Source organism: Astatotilapia calliptera, chromosome 17 (genome assembly GCF_964374335.1).
Source record: "Astatotilapia calliptera chromosome 17, fAstCal68.1, whole genome shotgun sequence".
Lineage (NCBI taxonomy): Eukaryota > Metazoa > Chordata > Actinopteri > Cichliformes > Cichlidae > Astatotilapia > Astatotilapia calliptera.
Genome location: NC_137438.1, coordinates 26,442,793 through 26,468,218, shown reverse-complemented (window position 1 = coordinate 26,468,218; position 25,426 = coordinate 26,442,793). Strand labels below are relative to the sequence as shown.

The window sequence follows — 25,426 nt, the reverse complement described above, 5'->3', positions numbered from 1 at the left end:
TAGGAAAGGTGGCATCTGTATTTGTAGCCATAGGTGACTCATGTAGTTTGAGTTTACCTTTAATACTATTCTTAATATACTTCAGATCGGTATTAAGATGGAAAACCACCGGTGAGTTTTTTTTGGGGATGTTAAAAAGGCAGTAGATGCACTCATTGCAAAGACATACAGATATCGGAATCACCCGTGTATTGAAGACAAGAACTGGAGATCCCCACAGTAAAAAAACAAAACCGAAAGAAAAAAAAAAACATGAACTACAATGATCTCATAGAAATTTTCCTCCAACGATGCAGTGCCACTATTATTCAAGTATGAAAAAAAGTACTTACAAGGCAAGGCGATGTATTGAGATTTAAGAGGGTGGAAAAGAAAATGGAAATCACACGAAAGGCTTATTGTTGCATATATAATTGGCCACTTTGAGACGAAAACAGTAGGTACAAAATGAATGACAACACTTCTTTTTGGACGGGGTTGGAGATTGAAGAGTGCACAAACCGATGACAGATATCCAAACTGAATGCTTAATTCATGGCTAGTAGACCTCATTTTTCCCTTCTTCTTCACATAACTGCCACCCCCACGTGTGCAGAGCCCCGCTTGTCCACATTAAGAAGGATTTAGAGTGTCCACAGTGGATGTTTTCCTCCTGCTGACAGCTAAAGGCGAGGGCTGCTGACCCTGGCTTGAGGCGGTGAGGAAGACTCAAATGGTTAAGGTGCTGGATGCACGGAAGTAGGAGAGGAACTTGAAACAGAGGCTGACCACAAAGTACCAGATGTTTCTGGCCATCTGGGAGCGGGCGATAAACACCCTCCAGATGAAAACGATCAGCAGGGTGTTGAAGGTGTAGCGAATGTTTCTCAGTCTGGAAGAAGACAAGAGGGAAGCAGATTAAAGACTTAACATACAAGTTCTTAAAAAGCTTAAAGATGTAAATGAGATGATAAACAAGGAAGCTTGTGCATAGGTTTTCCTAATTAATTATCACAGTGAAATTCTTCCAAAAATAGAATGATAACTGGTGGGGAAACACATACTTGAATCCTGTACTTTTGAAGGCTTGTTGACTTACTTTCTCAGGTGCTGCCTGGCAGCAGGAATGTCAGACATGTCTTCGTTCAGGACATACTTCTTGGTGCCGATGCAGTAGTTCTCAATGTACTCGGGCCAGTTCAGCTGGCGCACATCAAAGTTAAATGTCTGCAAATAAGATGGCAGAAGTTGAAAATACTGAAAATAGAAACTGAAAATAAAAAAGCTGCTATTTTTGTGACTAAAAGTGCATGTTCACAAGTGTTTTCTGTCTTGAGCTCTGTTGCAGTTGTGCATGATGTGCTCAGCTCATTTACTTATTTACAAGTAGAAATACCATTATGTACTGAGAAGGTCATGGATTCATTTTTGGAGTCAGTGTTATCTATAAAATTTAGACTCCATGTGCGGCTGCAAAAAGGAGAATTTTTATGGAAGCTTCTTTCTGCAACTAGGTTTTTTTTAAATTTTTTAAATCAATCCATAAAGTCAAAGTTTTGGGTTATTATCTCAAAATGTTTAGGTAATGAGAAGTTCAATTTGTGAGATAATAACTTGAAATTTCAATTAAGCCCCGACTGTTTTTCCCCCTCAGTGGCATAAAAAGGCTTCCATAGAGGTGTTTCACAAACTAAACTTTATTTATACAGTATGCTTCTTTCAAGGTGGTGCTGCTATAAAACTAATAAAGTAAAACATTAATATTAATCCAAGCATAATTAAAAACAAGCATGCAAGTTAAAAACCCATTAAGACAACTTCCCCATCCTCCACAAAAGTAATAAAGTAAAATAAAATTATGAAGACCAAAAAGTTTAAACCAATAAAATAACTAGATGGTGAGGTAAGTTCTGAATAATAATAATAATAATAATAATAATAATAATAATAATAATAATAATAATAATAATAATAATAATAATAATAATATTATTATTATTATTATTATTATTCAACACCTGCATCTTTATGTGACCCTAAAAGGTGTATTATTGGTCCAAAATTTGCACCACGTACATGGTTAACCCTACCTTCCTGTCCTCAGGGGTTAGCTGGCCCATCAGCATGCTCATGTTCTCAGAGTTCCACTCCCAGTCCTGGCTGCTGAAATACTCCAGCAGGCTGATGGCCTTGTGCAGGCGATTGAAGATGCGCATCATCCTACAAAGACGGAGGAGGTGCAGATTACAACAGGCACAAATTGATTTCTCTTTAGGCTAAAAGTGGGATTAGAAGGAAGCTGGTCTTACTGCGGCTTCTGCCCGGAGAGGCGCAGGAAGAGGTCGTAGATGAAAGCGGGGAACTTGTGGCTGACCAGGATCCAGTACTGGTTTATCAGGTAGTTGGAGGTGATGTTGGCGTTGGGTCTTCGGAAAGCCTGCTCCAAGGGGTTTCTCTTAAAGGAGGACATCACGTGGTGCTCTGCAAATCGAGATAATTGAGGAGGATTAGTCTCAGTGCCGTATTCACCTCTGAGCAGGAAACAAAAACAGCAGGAAACTGGTTACATTAATGAACGTTTATGCACCACCAGGAAGTGACCAGAGTTTCTTTAAAAAAAATAAAATTATTAATATAATGGTGACAGAAACCCAAGGCCCCTTGATTTGTGGCGGCGATCTGAATATTCGCCTGCGGCCGGATTTAGATAGCTCTAATAGAAGAATGCCGGAATCAAGTACTTTGTATAAAAGAGTCTCTGCGCTTTTTGAAGAGGTAGGACGTAAGACGTATGGAGAAATCGTTTCCCTACATGGAGAGATTATTCTCATTACTCAGCTCCACATTCCCTTTACATGACGTTTGGAAAAGATAGGGATAAAATCCAATCATGTGAGATGGGTACAATAGACATAAGTGACCATGAACCACTGTATCTGACAATTGATTTAAACGTATACCCCAAAACATCAACTTGAACTCATCTTTGCTTAAAGATGTAACATTTAAGAAAGAAGTAATGAAAGAACTCAAAGATTACCTTGAAATAAATGATAACGGAGAAGTGTCACCTCCAATACTATGGGATGCATTAAAAGCTAAGAGGGGAGATCATAGCATTCGCCTCTTTTCAGAAAAAAGCAGACACAGGACGATATACGCAGAACTCTTCACGTAATAAATCAGATACAAACATCTAAAAGTAAAGCCATGCTTATGAATATCGATGCGGAAAAAGCTTTTGACTCTGTAAATTGGGACTTTCTTTACAAAGTCTTGACCAAATTTGGCTTACATAATAGAATTATTGATACGGTGAAGGCATTATATACTAACCCTACTGCAAGAACTTTTATTCGCATTATACTTAGAACCTCTGGCACAATCAATCAGACAAAACAAAGACATCAAGGGAATAAACATTAAAGAACAGGAACATAAGCTTGCTTGCTATGCAGATGACATATTAATATACCTAGAACAGCCCACAAGCTCCCTACCTGAACTGATGAATCTATGCCAAAAATTTGGGAAACTTTCTGGGTATAAAATTAATATGACCAAAACTCAAATACTTAACTATAACTATAGCCCCCCAGCTCACTTGGTTGCTCAATAGAGTTGTCATACCTAAAGACTTAACTAAATTATTTGAGGAGAATTTTGGTTCCCTGCAAAAGAGAATAGTAGATGATATCAAACGATGGGACATGATTCCCTTTCTAACTTTATACTCACGAATTGAATCAAAATGAATATTCTGCCGAGATTACTATATTTATTCCAAACACTACTGGTACAAATTGATCAAAGCCAATTTAACAAACGGGACAAAATTATATGGAGAAGGAAGAGACCAAGGGTTTGTTTTAAAACTTTACAATTACAAAAAAAGACAGGAGGATGGGGCTGCAGTCACTAAAAAAAAAAAATAATAATATTTTCGGGCTGCTCAGTTTAAGACTGTGATTAACTGGTGTGATATAAGCTATAAAGCACATTGGAAAAATATTGAGGAGAGCATGTTTTCTTTTCCAATACAAGCTGTCCTGATGGACTTAAACATTCAAAAATATATAGACAAGGTCTACAACCCTTGGGTGAAATGTAAACTTAATGTATGGAGAAATGTTGTGAGGGAATTTAAATTGGAACAGGACTTGGCGTTATTTAAATGTATGCGTATGACTCTGATTTTGTCCCAAATAAATTGGACTCACGTTTTAAAAGTTGGTCTGCTAAAGGATTACCTACATTCGATAGTCTGATTAAAGATGGGAACTTAATAAGTTTTGATACATTGAAACAAAAATACAATCTGGAAAAGCAGGATTTTTATTGATACTTGCAAATAAGACATTATATAAAGACAACAATCAGAGTGGCGTCGAACACTAATGTAGATTTGATAGCTATGCTTAAAAAGGCATATATTGGCAACGTCAATAAAAACACTTTTACTTTTTGTATACATTTCTTACAAATAAGCTTTCTCACTCAACTGAATATGTGAAGATATTATGGGAGAAGGAGGACTCAAATATGGGAACGTGGAATCCACTTCCTCACGAAGATGGAGAGAATTTGGATGGAAAACTATGATAAGGTTCTTATCACCCCTTGCCAAAAGACTCATTATGACAGGAATCCCCCTGTATGTTGGAGAAAATGTGGACACCAACGAGCACACCACGCTCACATAATGTGGGACTGCCCTTTGATCAGGACTTACTGGAAAGACACTCACGAAACACTACAAGAAATTTTCAACTGTACATTCCCTTTTGGAAGGAAAACAATTTTTTTTGGATGTACGCCACAGGAATGGTTTAAAAAAAAAGATAAAATGTTTACTAAGTGCCTTGCTAGTTGCAAGTAAAAAATGTATAACAAAGAAATGGCTATTACAAGATGTACCAACTTTATCATTGTGGTGGAAAATAACACTAGAGATTTATAGGATGGAGGAGTTAACAGCATATGTGAATAACAGTAAGTTGGTTTTTGTCGTGCTGGGATAAGTGGGTCCAATACACTAATATACATAAGCGAATTTAATTCTCAAATTTTAAAATCAATAATCTGGCAACTGGTCGCTCCCGATTGTTCAGTGTTTCTCTTTTGTTTGGTATTTTGCAAATTGTGTTAATCAATGCCTGTAACCAGCATCGTAAACTGTAAAACGCAGACAACAAAACAAAAAAGACAGCAGGAAACTTTTGGACTGTGTATTTTAATTCAGTTTCAGGTCAGACTGAGGTTTAAGTAGGAGAGGGTTTATTTCCAGTTTACAGTTGCATGCACTTCTCCAGCATCCTTTACTTTAATGAGCCTTCTCATTAAAGAATTGCCAGGAAAAGGGTTCTTAACTCTATTCATTCATCCCTCCCATTTTAATAATTAATTTGTACATTTGTTTCATGAATTATTAGTTTACTTTCTGACTGCTTTTACACTTTGTTTTTAATTTTTGGCAGTCTTGGTCCTCCATATTCGAGCTCTATGGTTCAAATGGAAGCGTGCTTTTCAGAGGTAAACAAAGAAAATAAAAGGTCCTTTGAGGACAGGGTTTTAATACAAGGATCAAGACTTCCAGAAACTCAGCTGGCCTTAATCATGGCATGACCCTGTTTCCTCTGGAGGATATCAGGCAGAAAGTGACCATTCAATGATTTCCCCACTGGGCAGCGTGGGTGGCTCCTCCTCTTCCTCCTCTCAGCATCCAGTGGCGGCCAGCGGCAGGAAGCAGCCATGTGACCACAGACATTACATCACATGGCATGCAAATGAGGCCTTGTAAGGTTTGTTTCCATGACAACAATAATGTAGTGGTTCCAGGGACCGAGATGACCAGATCCGAGGTGACAGCCAGCTGTGGCCTGGCTCCCTGCAGCCTGGTTGGAAGCACCGTGGCAAACACTGAGCTGCTCTCAGAAACCTGGGACACTTGTGATATAAATATTTAAAAAAACAAACAAAACTGAGCTGCACTAGAGTACTTCTTTTCTTAATGTCATATTTATCTAAAAAAAAAAAAAAAAAAAATCTGTTTTCTCTGAGGGGATGTCCAGTGTTACTGGGGCTCTTCTGATCCTCTTGTTTTAAATTGGCTTCATTTCTAGCTCTCTTCTGGCCCAGTGAGAGTGCAGAGTCCACACTTCCTCTTTCATAACGCGATGAGTCGCAGTGATCAGACCTAATCCCGCCACGAGCCATCTGGTCACGATTTCCTTGGTGAAGAGAGCGTGCTTGTTAATCTGAGGGTCACTCGACATCCTGCCGGCCGGATATCCACACCCAGAGGGCAACGATGTGAGTTTTTTACTCTTCACATGGAATCCAAGCAGATAGATAATCTTTTTCCTAAATTCTGTGAATTCATTTTGAGACATAGACTTTTAAAATAATTGTTAACAAAAATCAACTAGAAAGTATAAAATAAAACACTTTAATCCGCCTTCAGACACTAAATGTGTTTACTTTTCAAACATATTGCAAAGAAGCTTTAAGATTAGCCTGCATCATTCACTCGCCACCAAATCCATCAAAAACTTAATTTTCTGCTTCTTGCCAGCAGGTGGCAGACTCCCTCCTCTTGAAGCCTCCACCACAAACATCACAACTACATCACAGACACATTATGTCACAACACCCGAGTATTGATTTATGACGAGGAAAGCGAACACAGACGACAGTGTTGCGGGATGCCGGCAGGCAGACAAAAACAGCTCTATAAATATCCGCCTGCAGTGACAGGTTTGTGTTACCGCACAGCAAAGAGGGTACCTACCGATCTCTCCCCAGTGAAAAGGGTTGATGCCGCCGGTCGTGCAGTTGTACACCAGGGCCGTTTTAGGTCTGCAAAGTGTGGAAGATGAAGGTCATAATGATGTCTGTAGAAGGCATTTGGTGTATAATTCCAGCTTATCTGTTTGTGTGGTGAAACTGTGCTGATATAAAAGGCTGATCTTATATTTAAAACTGTTATTCACCAGTGTTTTTAACCCTTACAGTGCATATAAAATAAGTACATAAGCCTGGTATTGCACAACATTCCAAATGCCTGTACATTACAAAATTTGAGAGGTTAAGTGTTTTCATCAACCTCTCTTAGCAGTCTGAAATGGGTGTGGATGCTGCATATTTTCTCTGCACTCTGTTTCCCGTATGGAAAATCGGACCCTCTGAGTTTTGGTAAGACTGCAGCGAAGCAATGAGTCAGACACTCCCTGGGAAAAACATCTGGCACGGCGTGGAAATGACTCACTTGAGTTTACTAGTGTCTTCTTGTTAGTGCCAAAATAAATTTGGTAAGAATCAACAGAAAAATCTTTCAAAATCTGGCATTTAACTGATTTTCCCAGACCATTCTGGATTTTTTGTGACAAGTTCTCAGTGCAATTGTTCTCTTCACATCAGGGCCAGGTTTAGATTTACACTTACAGCTTCTTTTATCACCTCAGGCTGTTATAAAAGTACTGAAGTATTACCGTTACTCTGACGCTCACTAACAAGACACACAGGAAGACCGCGACAACAGGTTTGTGTTGGGCTGCTGGTGGAAATAGCTGCACAAAGAATGTATGCAACTCTATTTTTAGAGTCACTGTTAAAGCATCTATCCAGGTGCTTGTGCCTGAACTATATTTGGTGTTCATAGAGTATTACCCCCACTCATAACAGATGTCTTCTGTCCATGTCACAGTTTACCGAGGCCAAGTAAAACAGAGTAACCTGGGAGATTTACTCTATATACAGACGTACGACATATTCGGACATAAAACTATGCAGAATATCTAGAAAAGGGACAAGAGATTGGGTTTCTGAAGCTTTCTAGCTTCTGCTTTGACTGGCCAAACTTGCCTGAGCAGGCAAGCAGCTATTGTCATATGATCATAACTTTAAGTTTATTTGCTTGTTTTGCCTTTTGTATTGAGCCCAAACATCTGCAGGTTACAGCAGAAATCCCCACAAGTTGGCCGTTGTCCCTATACCTAAAGTGCGCTTGGAAACTACAAGTTTTTAATGGAAAGCCCTCAACGTATGCATTATGGCAAATGGAGGACATTTTAAGTTTAGGGACTGAGTTTTGGGGTTTGTTTACTCACCTGTGTACAGCAGTGTACCAGCCAGCAGCCAGAGTGAGGCTGATGACCACATCCACAGGGATCAGATCTGCCACCGCATCGTTGTTGGCCCTCATGGTGCGCAGGATACCCTTTCCCGCCTTATCACAGGATGACATCATCTTAAAACTCCAAATCTTGCCACTGCAACCAAGAGCTTTGAGATTCAAGGGTAACATGTCTTACTTACAGCTATAAAGACGCCGCTTGGCCCGTTGAAGTTGTCGATCCAACCCTGAGGCATGAAACGGAGAAGAAAAGAAAAACAGCAATGAGACTGAATCAACATTAATTGATTAATTCCAACAGCAGCACACGTGTGGTTGTGTTTCTGTGCGCTAAAGCAGCTGTTCGGGGTTATGTTACTTCCTGCGGTGGGAGAACAGAGAAGCGGGGATTGTCGGCTTCAATTAGAAACCATTAAAAATGGATGAAATCACTGGTAATAGACTGCAACAGTCTCTAATGTGCGGGGCTATGGATTCATTATGTGGGCAGAGCTAAGCCTTATCCTCGCTCTAATAATATGTTCTGGTGCAGATAAGGTGCACAGAAGAAGAGCAGGCCACTGGGGCCAGGGGTGTTTTTAGCGTGGCGATCGGCTGTCGGCTTCACGCCAAGCTGAAGACGGAGATGCAGCTTTTATTTTGCACAGCGTGTTGGGTTAAATGGGACATTTCTAAAAGCACAGACTCCCAGAATGACAGGCGCATACTGGGGTTATAAATGTACACAACACATCGACACAAACACGCTCTGCCCATCCCCCACCCGCCTCACAGCGCCTGCTGGCACGGGCTGCCAAGGCGATTGCAGGGCCAAGCGTGAGTAAGGTCTTTTGAAGAGTTGCTGCCAGGCCGAGTTTAAAACTGCAGGCAGAGCCAGAAGCTACCAACAGTCCCACTGCACAAACACAAGACCTACATTTCCTGGCTCCACATAAACAAGGACTTTCCTGTGTTGGTCTGGTATTTGTTTTCTTTTCATGCTGCATCATCTCTTCAGAGCTAGTCCTTCAGATGAACTCATGTTTTTTAATTGGGAAGAATCTGAATAGGCTGTTAGATTTCTGCTGAACATCTCTTTGAATAATCGATACATTTATGTCATCACGAGTCTAAGGCTTTTTCTGCAGTCATCAGCCTTGAGTGATATATTTATAGCTTTAACGAGGAGTCGCTCAGCAAAAAATATATATATAAAAAATAAAATGAAATGAAAGAATAAGTAAATATCTTATAAAAAATGAATAATTATTGGCAAGTTTAAAGTTTAACTCTTTCCATGCAAAATCACATAATTTCAATTAAATATTTACTGAGAAGCAATCTCGCTCACGCTGATTAGTCTGGTGCAAGTTTTCATATAAAGAAATCCACCAGAGACTGACAGCAATAATGCACTCTTCAGCTTTCATGTTTGGGTCCTTAGCGAAGCGGCCTTCAGTCCACAGCCTCCGATTTACCCTTCTGTCCTTGACGTCCGCCCAAAATCTCCCATCCCAGCAGCTGTTTAGCTTGATGAAAGGTGACTCGGGTGGAAAACGCCGGTCTTTAGCACCGACATTAGCCAATTTGCTTTAATCCAGGGCCACTTAAGATAAAAGCCACAGGAGAGCAGCACTGACCCGGGCAGGATTAGGTTGATCAATATCTTATTTCAATTTGTGTCAGGAGGACACATAATGAGGGGAGGGATTCTAGAAAAACTAGTCCGCGTCATTCATGGGTGTCCAACATGCACCTACAAAGAAACAACCAAGTCAAAAAAGGGGGCACGTTCTGAGCAGAAAATGAGCCAGCGATGAAATAGGAAAGCAAACGACTTGCACTCTGTGAGGATCCAAGCACCACAGTTCTTAATTTGTTGCTTTGTTTTATTTCAATTTTTTTTATGTGATTAAAATGTAGGTGTTCACAACCCAATGACTGACATCAGTCGCTGCATCCATCGTTTTTGTACACGTCTTTACAAAAACTATGTCCTATGTCTTTGACATATAGGCTCGTGAAATTCTTTCACAAAGACGTGAGCCATAGTGGGCGTGTCAGTTCTCTCTCAGCAAGATTAAAACTAGAAAAGGTCATGGAACTTTGTCAATACTTAGAAAAAGAACATATATAAGTGTAATTATGCAAAAGTAGCTAATTTCTAAAGAGAGCAAAGTATTCAGTGAACTCACAGGAAAGGGCTCTTGCCAACTGGCTCCCACTATGGAGGGTCTGATGATGCCAATGTTGAGCTTGTCTTGCTCCTGCTGCACCACGTACTCAGCCAGGGCTTTGGTGTAGGTGTACGTGTTGGGCCTGTCGCCGATGAGCCGTGGCGTTATGTCCCGCACGATGCCATCGTCCATCCACCTGAAGCCAGAGACATAAAGCTTCAGCACTAAGCACCCATTTACAACATAATTGAGCACTTATTTTGGTGCAGTCTGAGATTTATTATGATAAAAACAATTTTTAAAAACATAGGTAGCAGGTTTGTTTTGCAGAAGAACATTAGAAGGTACAGGTTTATGAAAAAGCAATTTACAGTCCCCAGGTCATGTACGCTTACTACATTTAGACCAGCATTTTAACTCTTTACCCTGTGAATGCTGTAAAGGTCGTCATGTTGTCTTTATGGGAAAAGGAGTTAAGGCGACTTCACCTATAAGCACTGCCAAATAAATGCATGAAATAAAATGAAACGGAAACACTCCATTAGGCAATGTTCTCAAAGTTAAACCAAACCTCTGGTCCTTACACTTGAGCTGATGACAAATCTATGTAGGACGTGGCACTTAAGCTGCTTTAGTCACCCTGCAAGCCGCTATCAACCCATCTCAACCCTAGCACTTCCTTTTCATGCCGTTTCAGACATTAGTGTAATATCTGCTGTCTTTTATCATTAGTTATGCATCTCTGCCTCCCCGCTCCCCCACAGTGTCTCTTTTGTCCCGTCTTCCTCCCCTCATGCCCAACCAGTCACGGCAGATGGCCACCCCTCCGTGAGCCTGGTTCTGCTGGAAGTTTCTTCCTGTTAAAGGGGAGTTTTTTATTCCCACTTTTGCCACATGCTTGCTCATAAGGGGTCACCTGATTGTTGGGGTTTTCTCTGTATCAAATAAAACACCTTGAGGTAACTGTAGTTGTCCTTTGTTGCTATATGAATCAAATTGAAATTACTGTGACCTTTGATATGTAGGGAGAGTCTTTGTTACTGCTCTTCAAATGCACGTGGAGGTGTTAGTCCTGGACTACATTATGAATATGAACAGTTTAAAAGCAAAGAAAACCTCCTTTCACACGGAAAGGTGTGCATGTTGCCCAACTTTTGCAATAACTTCCATGGCGCAATCTGACAATAAAGCGCTTTTTTTGACAGCCAGTTGGCCAAATGTGTGCACAGGTGTGAAAACAGGCACATAATCATGAAATTCGTGTCTCCACATTCCTGCTTTTATCCCAGTCCAGGTTCACTGCTGAATGTAAGTGAATGGATGAGATCTGTGTTGGTATCGTGCCCAGGGTGGTTTAGGCCCAGCTGGATGTGTTGTGAATGACTGCATTGTTTGTTCGTTCCTCGTAATTACTGGGCTTGATTCTGACACACTCGCCAAGTGATGCAATAGTTTATCCACTCACTATTTATTGATCTTTTGAGCGAACCTTGTTACAATCCCTTGTTTGGGAGGCCCTGTCGCGGTCTCTCCCTTGGTTGCAGCTGTTGCACAAATATGCAACTTCTCTTTTTCTTTGGGATTAATTTCCACATCACATGAATTAACCCCAAGTGGAAGTATTTCTGTGACATGGGTGAACAAAAACATCATCCACTCACTCAAGGGAGTCTATGAGTTTCTTGGGCTCGACGGGCGGCGGGTAGATGACCTCATCAATGTGCTTGCGATTGCAGTTTGCATAGGCGGTGGAGATGTGAATGAAGGCCTCGAGGTGATGCATCTGCTGGGCCAGGCTGAGGAGCTGCTGTGTGGCGATCACGTTGAGCTGCAGGGCGTGTCTGCAGGAGAGGAGAGAGAGATTCATACGGTGTTAAAAAGACTGCACGTCTCTGGGAGTTTGTGTATGTAGATGTGGGAGGAAAGGTCGTGCAAATGAGTCTGTGTGGGAGGGAAAAGTTTGTGTGTGCGTGCTCAGGTTCAGTGTGTGCAGGGAAAGTCGTTGTGTGTGTGTGTTCGTGTTTGCTAGACTACTACTATCTTTGTATTTGCATGTATAAGCGTTTGTTTGCTGACGACTGAGTGTACCATTCAAATATGAATTTGCAAAGGAGCAGGAATTTGCAAAAAAATTCAAGCCGGAGCAGAGTGACACGGCGGGATAGAGAGGCATGAAATCAAACAGAGAGGGAGAGAGAACAAGACTAAATGAGAAGGAGGGGAAAAACATGTATTAGCCTCATCATTTTCGCTCTTTTCATCTTGTAGTACCAGTCATAAAGCCAAGACTGAGCATTACAGCATCTACTGCGGCTCTGAATCGATGCCGAGAACGGTCCTGAACAATGCACGCTAGGGCTGTTCGATATAACGATATATATCGGATGACAATATAAAAACTTCTATCCTTTCATTTTATGCTATCGTTTGTTTCGTGGTGTCGCAAAATAAACTGTTTACGGCAATATTTTTTTCATCGTTTTGATGGTCACTGTAGTGGCTATATTAATTTCTTAAAGTTCTCTCTTTCTCTTATATTTAATATAACCACACTATGGACAGACAAGCGCCTGTTTTTATGCGTTGTGGTTAGCAACAACGACGGTAACACCATCGCCTGTCCGCTTGTTTATGTTCCACATAAACCTTTCACAATAAAGCTCAAGATCCTGTTGAGACTTTTCAAAGTAAACTGAATTACGTGAAAGTGCAGATTAGGATGAGAAGTAAAAAAGAGCCATCAGGTGCTAAAAAATAAACCTTAGACTCAAACTTTAGAACAGGCTTTTCCCCGCAGCACGCTGTGTAATAGAAAACGGCGGCCGTTACAACTTATGTCTAAAAATATAGTTTCATGCATCTGTTAAAACACTGGACTCCAGCTACATGACTCGCAGCTGGAAACGCTTCCCGCAAGACGAGCTGCCCGAGATTCACAGAACTTACAGAAAATGTTACATTTTTGTGATTTATATCGTTATCGGACGACAGAATTCTTATATCGGGATATGAGATTTTGGTCATATCGCACAGCCCTAATGCACGCCGCTTTACACCTGCAAAATCTGGCAAAGTGATAACTTGTTGCTCCTTCTTTTGTTGACTTTCTCTTCTTAAACACAGAGACTATAACCTTATAAATGACGCAGCAGCATTTCACCTCAACAGTCCAAAAGCAGAAACATTTTTTAAAAAAGTGTTTCTCTGAAGACAGAAAAATCCCGAGGACCACAAAATGAGAACAAATGCAGATAGAGTAATGAAGTTATTAATTGCATGATAGTTTAAGAGATTAAATCCCCCCTCCCAATTTAAACCATTGATAAAGTAGAAAATAAACATAAGTAGGGCCTAGCTGGCCATTTATTTATACAAGTCTAATAGATACTGGTCTTATAATGATGAGACAAGTGTTGTAATTAGCAATCCTCTGACTCTATACTGTCTAAAGCTGTTACAGCCTCCTCTTTCTGCTCTCCCTGCAGGGTTCCCTCCAGTAGGAGGCAGTGAGGCTTGTTAGGAGAATACTGGCTCACCTGTGTAGGCCTCCACATAAGCAGCCAGCCACTCATAACACCATGGCACATCTCATTCATCACCACTCTTACCCTGACTTCTCACGCCTCATGTTTATCGCTGCCATCATCTTCATTCTGCCAATGAAATCTATAATTGGCGTCCTCACCTGTCTTGCGTCACCTCTATAAAAAGACTCCATCTCTGGTGAAAGGAAGCACGTGTATCCGACTCAAACTTATGCAAGAATAATCAAGGTGCTGGCCTTTATCGTTTTAAAAATGTTTTCTTAAAGAGATGACAACAACAAAATCCTAACTGCCAGAAGAAGAAGAAACAAAAACAACTCAACCCACATGTGATTGATAATCCTCCTGTAGGCCACCCACACAACACATTTCACTTTATAAACCTCAGCCCTCAGCTGTGGATGTGCGTCAGCTCTGCAGCAGAACTACAACAACATACAGAGTCCATTTTGCCTAGAGCAAAGACGAGAAACGCTGTGGTCAGTTTCAACAGACACTGCATGATTCTCCGGCTCAGCGTGGGTGTCGATCACGAGGTCGCGGGAGAACCGAGAGGCAAAAAGCTGTGGGCGAACGGTCCAGTGGCACGAATCAGGTGCGGTCAGACTGCGGTGGCGATCACCCGGTGAGCTTTTGAGTGCTGTGGGGGCGTGTCATCGCCCCTCCATCTTCTGGGACCATATGCAGGGCGTCACGCCAGCGGGACTACAGAGGGAAGATGGAGGCACCACTGCGCCCCTTCTTGCTCCTGACTCATCACCCATCTGTCTTTGCAGTTATGACTCAGATGCAACAACTACAGACCAGTATAGGCACTCATCAGAAACTACCAGCTATTGAGATCTGCTGACTGTGGAGGCCCTTTGAGTACAGCGTTCAAGACACTGAAGACGGTCCAATGTGGTCATAAAGCGATGGACATGGTCAGCGACAATACTCAGGCAGGCTGTGGTGTTTGAAGAGTGAATAACTGGTGCTATGGGTCCAAAGTGCCGAATGATTCATGCTCTCATGTTGTTTACAACAAATTCTTATCCTAACACCTGAATGTTGCTGCTCAGACGCTTCTTCTATTGTCCCAGTTTTCGTGGGCCAGTGTGAATTGTAGACCCAGTTTCCTGTCCTTAGCTGACAGGAGTGGCACACTGTATGGTCTTCTGCTGCTGTAGCAGCAGGGTTCAATGCGTTTTGTGTTCCGAGATGCTATTCTGCATATTTGGTGGTTATTCGAGTTACTATTTCCTTCCTATCCGCTTGAAGCAGTCTGACCAGTCTCCTCTGTCATCAACAAAGCTTTCACAAAGCTCACTGGATGTTATCTGTTTCAGACAGTTGTCTGTAAGGGTCACGGTCCTTTAGAGAAAAGCTCGAGTTAGCAAACAAAAGAAACTCCCAGCTGCTGATTTTTACTCATATGAAGCCACCGAGGTTATAAGACTTCAAAGTAATAATCTTAGAATAAAATCACTTTAAGGGTTTTTGTAGAATTTGTTTATCGGATAATTTTCCTAAATTTCAAGAGTCGTTTAATATCTGCTTAATGCTTAGACTGCCCCAAGTATTATCATTACTACTGTACATTTTATCAGTACTTCTCTGAAGCACAGAACTGTGTATTGATAAAGTGACAGATCGATGAATCAATATTAAATCACTAGCAGCTCTAATATTAACACTCAGTGCTGCTTTCTTCTTTAAAAAGGCCACTTCACCCCAAAAATCAAACATATATTTTCCTCTTATGGCTTTCTTGCAAGTTCATTTAAAACTACAATGTCAGGAAGCAAGCTAGCAGCTACCTGACATTGTAGTTCAGCTGAGGGGAGGATACCATGAATGTTTACATCCTGTCACAGCTCATTACGAAGAAGAACCTCTACCCAAGGGTAGAGGGGCACTTGTTTCTGCACACTTCCTGGTAACCAGGTCATGATTTCTAGAAATTTTAACCCACTGCGCAGAACATTATAGGGTGAAAATCTCTCTTTACTCACAGATTACCTTAGTTTGATCAATCTTATGATAAATAGAAATAACTTTCAAGTTAAAACCAGCTTTCAATAAATAGCAATGATCCTTTAAGTGTGGATAAAGACTTGCACAGGATGAAGACCAGCTGAGGTGTCGGGCTGAAAAGCCCTGGACTGACTCTCGAGCCTTAAGCAGACTCTTCTGATTTATGGCCTCTGCACTGCTTACAAGGCTGCCGGTCACCAGACAAGAATAATGACTCTGAGATGACAAAAAGGGGAGGCGTGAGTAAAAAACCCAGTGAAGTCATATGAAGAAATAAAAGAAGAGAGAAGATAAAGGCCACTGAGAGAGAAAGATACAGAGACAGAGAGAGACTAAAGCACTAAGAGATCGATATGAATCGGTGTGCAGCTCAGTGCAGTGCAGCAGTCCTAACTGAGCTGTCACTCAAACTGGCCCGCCTCTGAACACCCATCTTCAGGGAGCTTTTAAAGAGCAGCACTACACCACGTCAGACAAATGATCTACCTCCACTCATCCATGCACACGGAGGCTGCAAACACACTGAAGGGGCGGCCTCACTCGCTTATCTTGGGAGGAATTTCCCTGCTTAAAAGAAGCTAAAACTGAAGATCTAATCTATGAATACCGGGATCATCACGTGGGGTCAACATGTGTGTAATCAGACTTACAAAATCCCAAAAATGCAGTGCAACTGAAAGTGTCCAGACACAAGCTATAAGCAGGAATGCCAATCATTCTTCTCTTTTCGGTTTCTCGGCTCATCCGTTTCACTCTGCAGATAATTTTTTACATGAAGGATCCAGTGCAGTCCAGGCTGGGCATTTGTACAGCAAGACAAAGAAATCTGCACACCATGTTTGTATATTTTTACACAAGCTTGCAGGCTCAGGCACAGTCTATACAAATGGCTTCCCTGCCGCCTCCCAGCTATGACCAACTGACCTCAGACCAGACCTCACCGGCCTAGGCTGCCGGGGGCTTCCCATAATGGACTATTTCTTCTTCACTCCCTCTGTGTTTATACAGGACTCTGGATTTAATCATTAGATATTAATAATCTCTGGCTCTCAGACACAGTGAGTCTTTTGTCCGGTCTTCCTCCCATCACCCTATAACCAGTCACGACAGATGGCCGCTCCTTCCTGAGCCTGATTCTTTCAGATGTTTCTTCCTGTTAAAAGGGAGTTTTTCCTTCCGACTTTTGCCAAGTGCTTGCTCATACTGGGTCGTCTCATTGTTGGGGTTTTCTCTGTATTATTGTCGGGTCTTTTGGTGAACAGGATTCGAACATTATAGGACGGATCGTTGTTGCTTATGACAGGAAGTTACAGGTATGACTAGTCGGAGGAGAACATCAACACATTATCTAAAGGAGCACAACATAACGAGGTCATCACAGTGCTCACATCAGAATTCAACAACTCTACATTCAGCAAAGCTCCTCATAGACCAGTAACGAGCGAGACGTCCTCACTGGGACGTTGGAGCCTCTGAAGACTGACCGGCTATCTTAATACCGACTCAACACTGACTGAATCGCATCCTACCAACACTCCGAACATGCCACGACTCCCTGAGTAAAATAGGAACCATCTATTTTCTTATAGGTGATTTTACAAACTCGTAGAAACGGTTGATTTCTCCACACCCTCATCCTGCTCCACTTCCTCTTTGCGTCATGTCAATGAAACATTACCGTCATGCTCATTGAATTGCACATCCTCTGGAGTGCACCCTCTCAACAGCAAGTTCCTGCTACAAGCAACATTTACTCAGCAATAAAGACACCTTGCATAAAGTGGAACAGGATTGTAATGAGGTGTAATAATGAAACAAAGCAGCAGGAGTCTGTGTGTTCATTGTGTTGGGGAAAAAAAATAAATAAATAAAAAAATGGATGAAATGCACGTGGTCCTCACTTGAGCGGCTCATCGAAGCGGATGGTGGCGGCGCAGTGGAAGACGATGTTGATGCAGGTGGTGAGCTTCTCCACATCCTCTGGGCTGATGGCCAGGCCCGGCTGCGTCAGCTCGCTGCTGATTGGGATGATCTTCTGGTGGAAATCGGGGTTTTCCTCCCTCACACGGTCGAAAAGCTGCCAGACAAAACAGAAATCACTAAAGGAAAGACTTTTATGTCTTAGCTAATTCATCAGCAGCGTTCAAATAATCGAACATTTAAATGCCATATACATTTTTCTTAAACTTGAAGAAGGCTGTGCTTTCTCGTAAGATGTGGACATTGGCATTGCATTGATGCTGTGTACGAAGTGAGCTGTATAAACAAACTTTGCTTATAGCTGTCAGGGAGAGAAGAACTATTACAGTCGACTCAAACACTAAAACACCATGGCAAGGAACGCAAATGTACTTTGCATAATCGCTTCAGGTGAGGAGATTGTTCTGATGCAAATGACCTGTACATTTTCATTTCACCAAAGCAGCGATAGTCAACGTGGACGAGATAAGACCGGTCAGACTGGACTGTTTAGAATCGCAACTTAACTCAAAATGTGGAAACGGCACATAGAAAGGAAAGCAAACAGACTGAAAAGTAAACTCACCTCATGAGTAGTAATGTTGTATTAGAGTGCATCTGTTTTAACAGGGTGGACCTAGTAACTCTCATTTTGCTGCTCTACCTTATTGAAAGCTACTAAAACAAAAGGAAAGATGCGTCCAATTGAGTTTCAAAGCAGCATTAATTCCAATTATAATCATGACAGTTAATCGATAAATGAGCTCTGTGAATTGACTATGAAGTCTTAATTAAAGGTGCCTTTTTTCACTAATGAATGGCTTCAACTAAAAGAAGATGGGACTAGGTGTTAAGCCAGGTAGGCTACAGATGTGAGAGCAGAGAGAGAGAAAAAAAAAAAAAAAAAGTAGCGTGCCTGCCATCGACCAATGAGATTTATCCATCTGTGCCATGAGTCACACTGTGGAGTGTTTCTTGATAAATGTCTCAAAGTAAACACGGGTCAGTGAGTCAGCTTGCAAAAGTAATCTCCTCTCTAAAGAAAGGAATTCACTCCCCGTTTTATACAAAAACACTATCAGGGCTGTAAACCTCTGACCTGTATCTGACAGGGCCATTTGTGCCGCTGTTCGCCGCGCTCTGCTGTACATTCATGCGGAAACGCAAACCCTACTCGTGTTATTCCACCTGTTTACGCTGCCGTTCCCCGACTTCGTGCCGGAGAAAATATTCCAACATGGAGGCGGGGATTATGTGAAGTCTCGTCTAGATTTACCGGCTCGTGTATCACACGCCGTTCGCTGCCCGACACCCTGCAGAGAGCTGAGCATGTCAAGCCAATGTTTGAGTCAGGAGATGCTTCCCAAAGGCAGCGGAGTCAGATGTCATGCATTTATCTGTGCAGCTCCTACCAGGAAATTTGGCTTTGCCTTGCTGCACAGAGCAGCTGTGTTCAAAAGGCCTTTCACAGACAGATATTAAAGGATGAGAAGGAGAAAAGAAGGGGAGTGAGAGGGGAAGTGAAGGGATTGGCATCAAAACGCGTGCGCGCTGTTATGGAAGTGCCGCCCTGTGTGTGTCAGCTGTCCTAAAAGCAGAGATCTCTCGCTTAGAGGACAGAAGTTGACTTAAACAGCTCTTTACAGTCATGCTCTGTATCCTCATCAATCCCTTGCTTTTTAATGGCACCCTACTCGCTCCCAATACTGTACACCATACTGCCCATATTAGGAACGAGCCCGCATGTACAGTATGCACTGTCATAACATCTGAGAGAAAGGGGTGGGGTTGGGGGGGGTGTAAGGGATTTTCTCCATGCTCATGTAGAGCCGTTATTATTATGTAATGAAAAGTAACAGCGTTATCTCCCTCTGCTCGAGGCCAACAGCTGGTAGTAACGGAGTCTGCAGGGAGCAGGAGCAGAGGAAAAGATTCTGTGTGCAGCTTTCTCCAAAAAATATCAGCACTGCAAAAACTGTCCTTTCTGTGCTGCATGATTCAAGGAGCCGCCTTTTTTGGTTTTTCCTTGAACACAAATATAACAAAAACTGAACTTTCCCCAAGTGCTTATGCTCTGCTCTACTCGCATGTGATGAGGCTCAAGGGTAGCTGTCATCAGCTAAAAGAGCTCCGGCGGTAGGACAACGTATTCACAGCTCTGACACTTAAAGAAAGAAGTGTTAAAACTCCAACAAGTGTTTTCACAAATGCCGCCCAAGCACACGCAAAATTTGACAGTGCAACTGTGGCTTAATGAGATTTGCAACATTTCTTCAGGCTAAAACCACGTTAGCAACCCAGCAACTGAAAAAGGGTGAGCAATTTCCTCCATCCTCTGACCACAAACGGTGCAGAGCATGACGAACATAACAGTATGTAAGCTGATATTCTTGATATAACACAGACAGTGCAGAAAGACTAAACTGATGAGGTTACTGCTTGCCAACTTTAAACAATATATAACAAGCTATATAATGATAGTAAAGCTGCCATTTCTCCACATCAGAAGTAGCCATCTGGGCATCTCACTAGGATGCCTCATTGGACACCTCCTAGGTGAGGGCTTTAAGGAATGTAGGGACCCTGGGGGAAGTTCCAGGATATACAGGAGAGATTATTAATACTGCTAGCTTGGGAACGCCTCATTCTCCAGAAGAGTGGACATATTGAATGTTGAATGTGGAACTGCCAGGAAGGAGGAAAAGAGGAAGACAACAGAGAAGATTCATGGGTGTAGTGAAAAATGACATGCAGGGGGCGAGTGTCACAGAGAGGACACTGGGGATAAGATGAGATGGAGGCAGATGATCTACTGAAGAAGAAGGCAAGTATTTCCTGGTTAACAGTTATCGCAGATATCGGCGCATCTCCAATATTTATACTTAAAATACTACTGTTCTTTGAAAACTAAGTTTATTTTAAAAGAAAGTGAGTGCAGCTTTTATGTGTAACAGTCCTCATCCTTCCCATAGTTTATGATTTGCAGTAGAGCTTCCTGTGATGTTCTGGATGATCTCTTAAGAGACAAGTGCCACTTTGTTGCGACAGCCCCGTCCTGACTTCACCCTACCAGCACACGTAATAAAATAAAAATAGGGAAATACAGCATTTACTCAACAGCATACGTTTATCAACTTACTGGCAAAGTCCGCCTGCAAAACATAGCTCAGATTTTCTTTGGCAAAACGAGAAACGAGCTGCCAGGAACAAAGAAAGCCTCCTCTACATTTGAACTCGTAGTAGGTGAGCAGGTACACAAGCAGCTCTGAGCAAGAAGCTTCTTCTTTCTCTCCCAGCTGCTCACTTCTCTCTTATCTGGTTGTGTGAAACTGTACTCTCTGCTACACACAGAAATGCAGTCTCCATGCACTACACAATCAGTATGCACATTTAAAAAGGATTAAATGAATAAATATTACATTTTGTCGTGCACTCTGACTACAGCTCACCAAATCATGGCACGTGCAGATCACTGAAGCACTTGTAACCCAAAGTTAAACTACAGAAAAAGCCAGAACAGAGAAAGAGCATCAGGGTCAAAAGGGTGAAAGAGGGCGTACAATGTGAGCTTCAGAGAGCTCTTTGTTACAGGCGCAGGCAGAGAATGGCATTGTGGGATTGAGGCCCTGCTTTGTAAAAAGCTCTCTGGGCGATAAGTGGCCTGTGCCAGCCTTCCACTGCACGTATTTACCACTGCACCCTTCTCCAACTCACGGGTGTTAGTGAGCAAACCGCCTTGTACAGGAAGACAATAGCCCACCAGTTTGGAGGATGCTGTGAGGGTGGGGGTGGGTGTTGGAGGGTGAAACATCACCACAGCCAAGTGTTTCAGTGCTGCATCCTGAAACAAAGTCATGGCCTTGAACAAGCAGCAGTTTCAGAAGTATAAAGTAACTCCTTTGGTTTAACGCACAGGTCTGAATGTGGTCATCACCTGTACTTCCAGTGCAATCGAGTGTCATTTTGTAGACCCAAAGGGCAATAAATCCTCCATCAAGAGTGCTTCAAGCAGCCACTGTGTGGACTTTCACAGAAACCCAACACTAATGGCACTTTCCTTTCAGCCCACCAAACCGAGATGCCATTTGAACAGCCTCACTTCTCGCTAACTGCCCTTTAACTCCACTCTTCTTGCGTGTTTTTTTTTTTTTTTTTTAACTGGACCCTTCACACAGACCATTTCCTCGATTCTCCAGGACCAAAAAAGTTCAAAGAGAGCTGCACAAAATGAGCAAAAAGACGACACACAAAAGCTGTGAGATCATTGGCGATGTCTCAGACTGTTATGCTGCCAAAATGTCAGGTAACAATGGGACACAGCACAAAGCAGAGCTAATGATAGGTATGCTTTGCACGCTTCAGGTCCAACGTGACCTCCTGAGAGGCTGGTGGCCCCGGCAGCAAACCAGAAGAGTCATAATGCTTTTAAACAAAGTCCCACATTTCTTTCTTCCTCTTTGTCTTTCTTATATTAGACCTAGGAGTGTAATTTCTGTAATTTTTCTAAAGCCGGCACCTCAGTTTTGTTTACATGCAGCTCTTCTGCACTTTGAATGAGTGACAGTACATATAAAAACATCCTGTTTGGTCACCTAGGTGACAATACATCCTGTCACCGCCTGTTGTCTTTGTTCCCCAACACGTTTTCCAGCACGGCTTCCACAACAAATGCATGCAATACCCTGAATGTTTTCAATGCTTCCGTCAGACACAGGGTTGCATAACCTTGCTGGCTTCATCAGTCTTTTCAGCCCTGCAGCATGCAACAGTCCCCCTGTGGATGCATCCTGCTGCTGTCTGATACAAAATAAAAGTTTCATAAGATAATTTTCTTTTTAAAATTAAATTGACTTTTTTTTTTCTTCAGTTGGATCTCGTCAGAAGTCTATTTGTAAAGTAAAACTTCATTTCTGATCCTCACAAAAGTGCAAAATAACGGGCGGCTGGCTTAGCCTCAACTTTATATCGGCAAGAAAGTTTGAAATGCACTGCACAGCTGGTTCTATGGACAACGAATGGGAAGCATAGAGCAGATATTTTGATATTAGCTTGACTGCTTTGAAACCTGCACATGTAGGTTACTCAGAGGTCATCAGATTAATGGAAAAGAATGTGTGTGTTTGAAAGGAGATAAAGACAGGGGTACACAGCTACTGCCTAATGCCTCTCCATCTTTAATCAGTAAACAAATTCAGTTTCTTGACCTCGAGCCAAGACTCACATTCATGGAACCCTTCTCTTTTAATCTGTTCATTTGTAGCACCTTTCCCCGCCGACTACCTGAGACGACCATACCGGGTAGTTTATATTAGCCGGGGAAGCTCTACCACAACGTGTTAGAAAGAAGCAATTAATGTATCTGTACCTCCAGTGTCGACCTCCATTTCCTGGCATGCACTGACTAAATTAGTCAAATAATAGGATACTCGCACAAACCAAATCTCCTCCTGGGCTGTCAACAAAAGGTTCTAGATAGGGTGAAGGATGCTGAATAACCATCATTATATTTCCAGATACCAGTGAGGTTCCCTCTCTCCCGTCTGCCTCAGTGACAACACCCGCGGTAAGGATGAAGCGCTGAGCCTGGGGAGAAATCAGAAATGCAAGGACTCTCATGGGAAGCTGTGAAGGAGGACAGATGTGTCTAACCCTCCTGAAGCTCTCAGCAAATTAAGGAAAAAAAATGGGTTCATTTCCAATCGTCTCCAGTGATATAAAACATACATTTTACAATCCTGTGTCACAACAAATTTCAGCACACTCCTCCTCACAGTTAAAAACAAAACAAAACAGAAAACCCCCCCAAAACAATACCTGCCGTTTCAGAAATACCGCCTTAATAACGATTAGCTTTTTCTGGGTACCTGGCACCAAGATACCAAAAAATAGTTGATGAAAATAGGTGGAACAAGGTAAATGCAGGAGGGAGAGTTCTGGTTTACCTGGCAGCAAATGCCGCCTTTACAAGGCTTTATATTTCACGACTTGCTTAAGAGAGACAATACCCATTCTCTCTATTCAGCCATCTCATCCAACTGATCACGATTTGTGGGGAACAGCTCACTAAAGCAAAGTAATGAAAATGGAGGGTTTTCTCATGGCCGTGCTTTCGTCGTACACTCAACTGAAGCAATCAATACGAGGGCAGTAATCAAGTCTGCGGTGACAGCAAATGCAGAGTTTCTGGGCTTGGCGTTCGGGAGGCCGCTGGCTTCCAGTCTTTAAGACAATGACCTCCTGCTGAGCGAAGGGGAATTTTATTACCCTCCAAGAGCAAAAGGAGAGACATAAGCAAGATTGTGTGCGCTGCTTGCTTTTCTGCCCATATTAAATGCTGCAGATAATTAGCTGTGCTCTCTTACCATTTATAAATGCCAAGTTCACTTGATAATTAATTCCAGCACTCCCCTCCTCAGCGTTAACTCTTTGTGCTTGTCACAGGAAAGCCCATCATTGTTTGAGTACCGGATTTACAGCAGTCTGGTGCCACCAATCTACAAGGCCTCTCTGGACCTTTTATAGTTTTGCTCAGGCAGTAAAAGGTCAGAGTGACATTAGCTCAAAACAAATCTCATTGCATTCGCAGCCATTTGCACTCTGCTTTTATGCAGAAAGAATGTGATCATTAACCACATGTGATGCACTGGATTAGACAAATGATGTCCGATTTGAGTCAATAGTCATAGTAATGATTTATTAGGTGCACCTGCTCAGCGACTCATTAATGCAAATATCTAATCAACCAATCATATGGCAGAAACTCAGTGCATTTAGGCATGCAGACACGGTCAAGTCGACCTGCTGAAGCATCAGAATGGGAAACAAAGGAGAACAGATAACCACAGTGGTAAATAACCCAAGCACCACTCCCGTCAGCTTGCTTTACCCACTACCTGGGGACCACTGGGCATCACCATCATGCCAAAGCTCAAATCCTGAACATTACCATTAGTTCACGGCTCTCAAATGGCCTCGACAGCCAGCAGATCTCAATCCTGTAGATCACCTTTGGGATGTGATGGTGCAATGGGAGACCACAAATTGAACACAAATCTTCTGCAGCTGTGTGATGCTATCATGTCAACATGGACCAGAATCTGAGGAAGACTTCCAGCACCTTGTTGAATCTGTGACATGACTATGAAAAGGCAGTTCTGAAAGAAAAGTGGGCCGAATCTCTTACAAACAATAAAGTGACGTTAAATATTTCGTTTCAAGACATTCTTTTTGAAGAATGTGGATCGCCAACAACTGTGTATATTATTTCCGTCTACTATTAAAATATCATCTTTAAGGCAACACGTCAGAAACTAGGTTCTTTCACACTGATCTGAGGGTGTTTCCGAGGACAAAACCGCCTCTCTGTGACCCTCTCTGCCCCTTTAATGACAGGAAACAGGATTGCATTCATCTCGACCAGACCAAATCTGAAACCATGTGTTTTCGTTCTTTAGTTAAGCCCCATTTGTTGACTTCACTTGCCTCCAGCTGTTCATACAATATTAAAAAGCCTTGATTCATGATTTGATTCTTTAAATACTTCAGGGTTATTTTTCTTTCAAGGATGAGATACAGAATATAAAACGCATTCTCAGACTAGGGCTGTTCGATATAACGATATATATCGGATCACGATA

At 42.1% G+C, this 25,426-nt stretch overlaps 1 protein-coding gene across 4 annotated transcripts in view; it reads right to left on the bottom strand.

Moving 5' to 3' along the window:
- Window positions 1-395: 395 nt before the first annotated feature.
- LOC113009713 (fatty acyl-CoA reductase 1) overlaps window positions 396-25,426 on the bottom strand; it is a 58,946-nt gene continuing 33,915 nt past the window's right edge. For 3 of the 4 annotated variants that reach the window (XM_026148184.2, XM_026148185.2, XM_080291785.1), the window contains exons 3-12: window positions 17,732-17,907; window positions 11,931-12,110; window positions 10,288-10,465; window positions 8,296-8,340; window positions 8,088-8,206; window positions 6,770-6,837; window positions 2,289-2,460; window positions 2,070-2,199; window positions 1,079-1,206; window positions 396-871 (exon numbers count right to left, since the gene is read on the bottom strand). In XM_026148184.2, the coding sequence (XP_026003969.1) occupies window positions 709-871; window positions 1,079-1,206; window positions 2,070-2,199; window positions 2,289-2,460; window positions 6,770-6,837; window positions 8,088-8,206; window positions 8,296-8,340; window positions 10,288-10,465; window positions 11,931-12,110; window positions 17,732-17,907 (1,359 nt within the window). In that variant the 3' untranslated portion in view covers window positions 396-708. Of the gene's footprint in view, window positions 872-1,078; window positions 1,207-2,055; window positions 2,200-2,288; window positions 2,461-6,769; window positions 6,838-8,087; window positions 8,207-8,295; window positions 8,341-10,287; window positions 10,466-11,930; window positions 12,111-17,731; window positions 17,908-25,426 lie in introns of all 4 variants that reach the window. The other variant, XR_013902810.1, reaches the window with a different exon arrangement.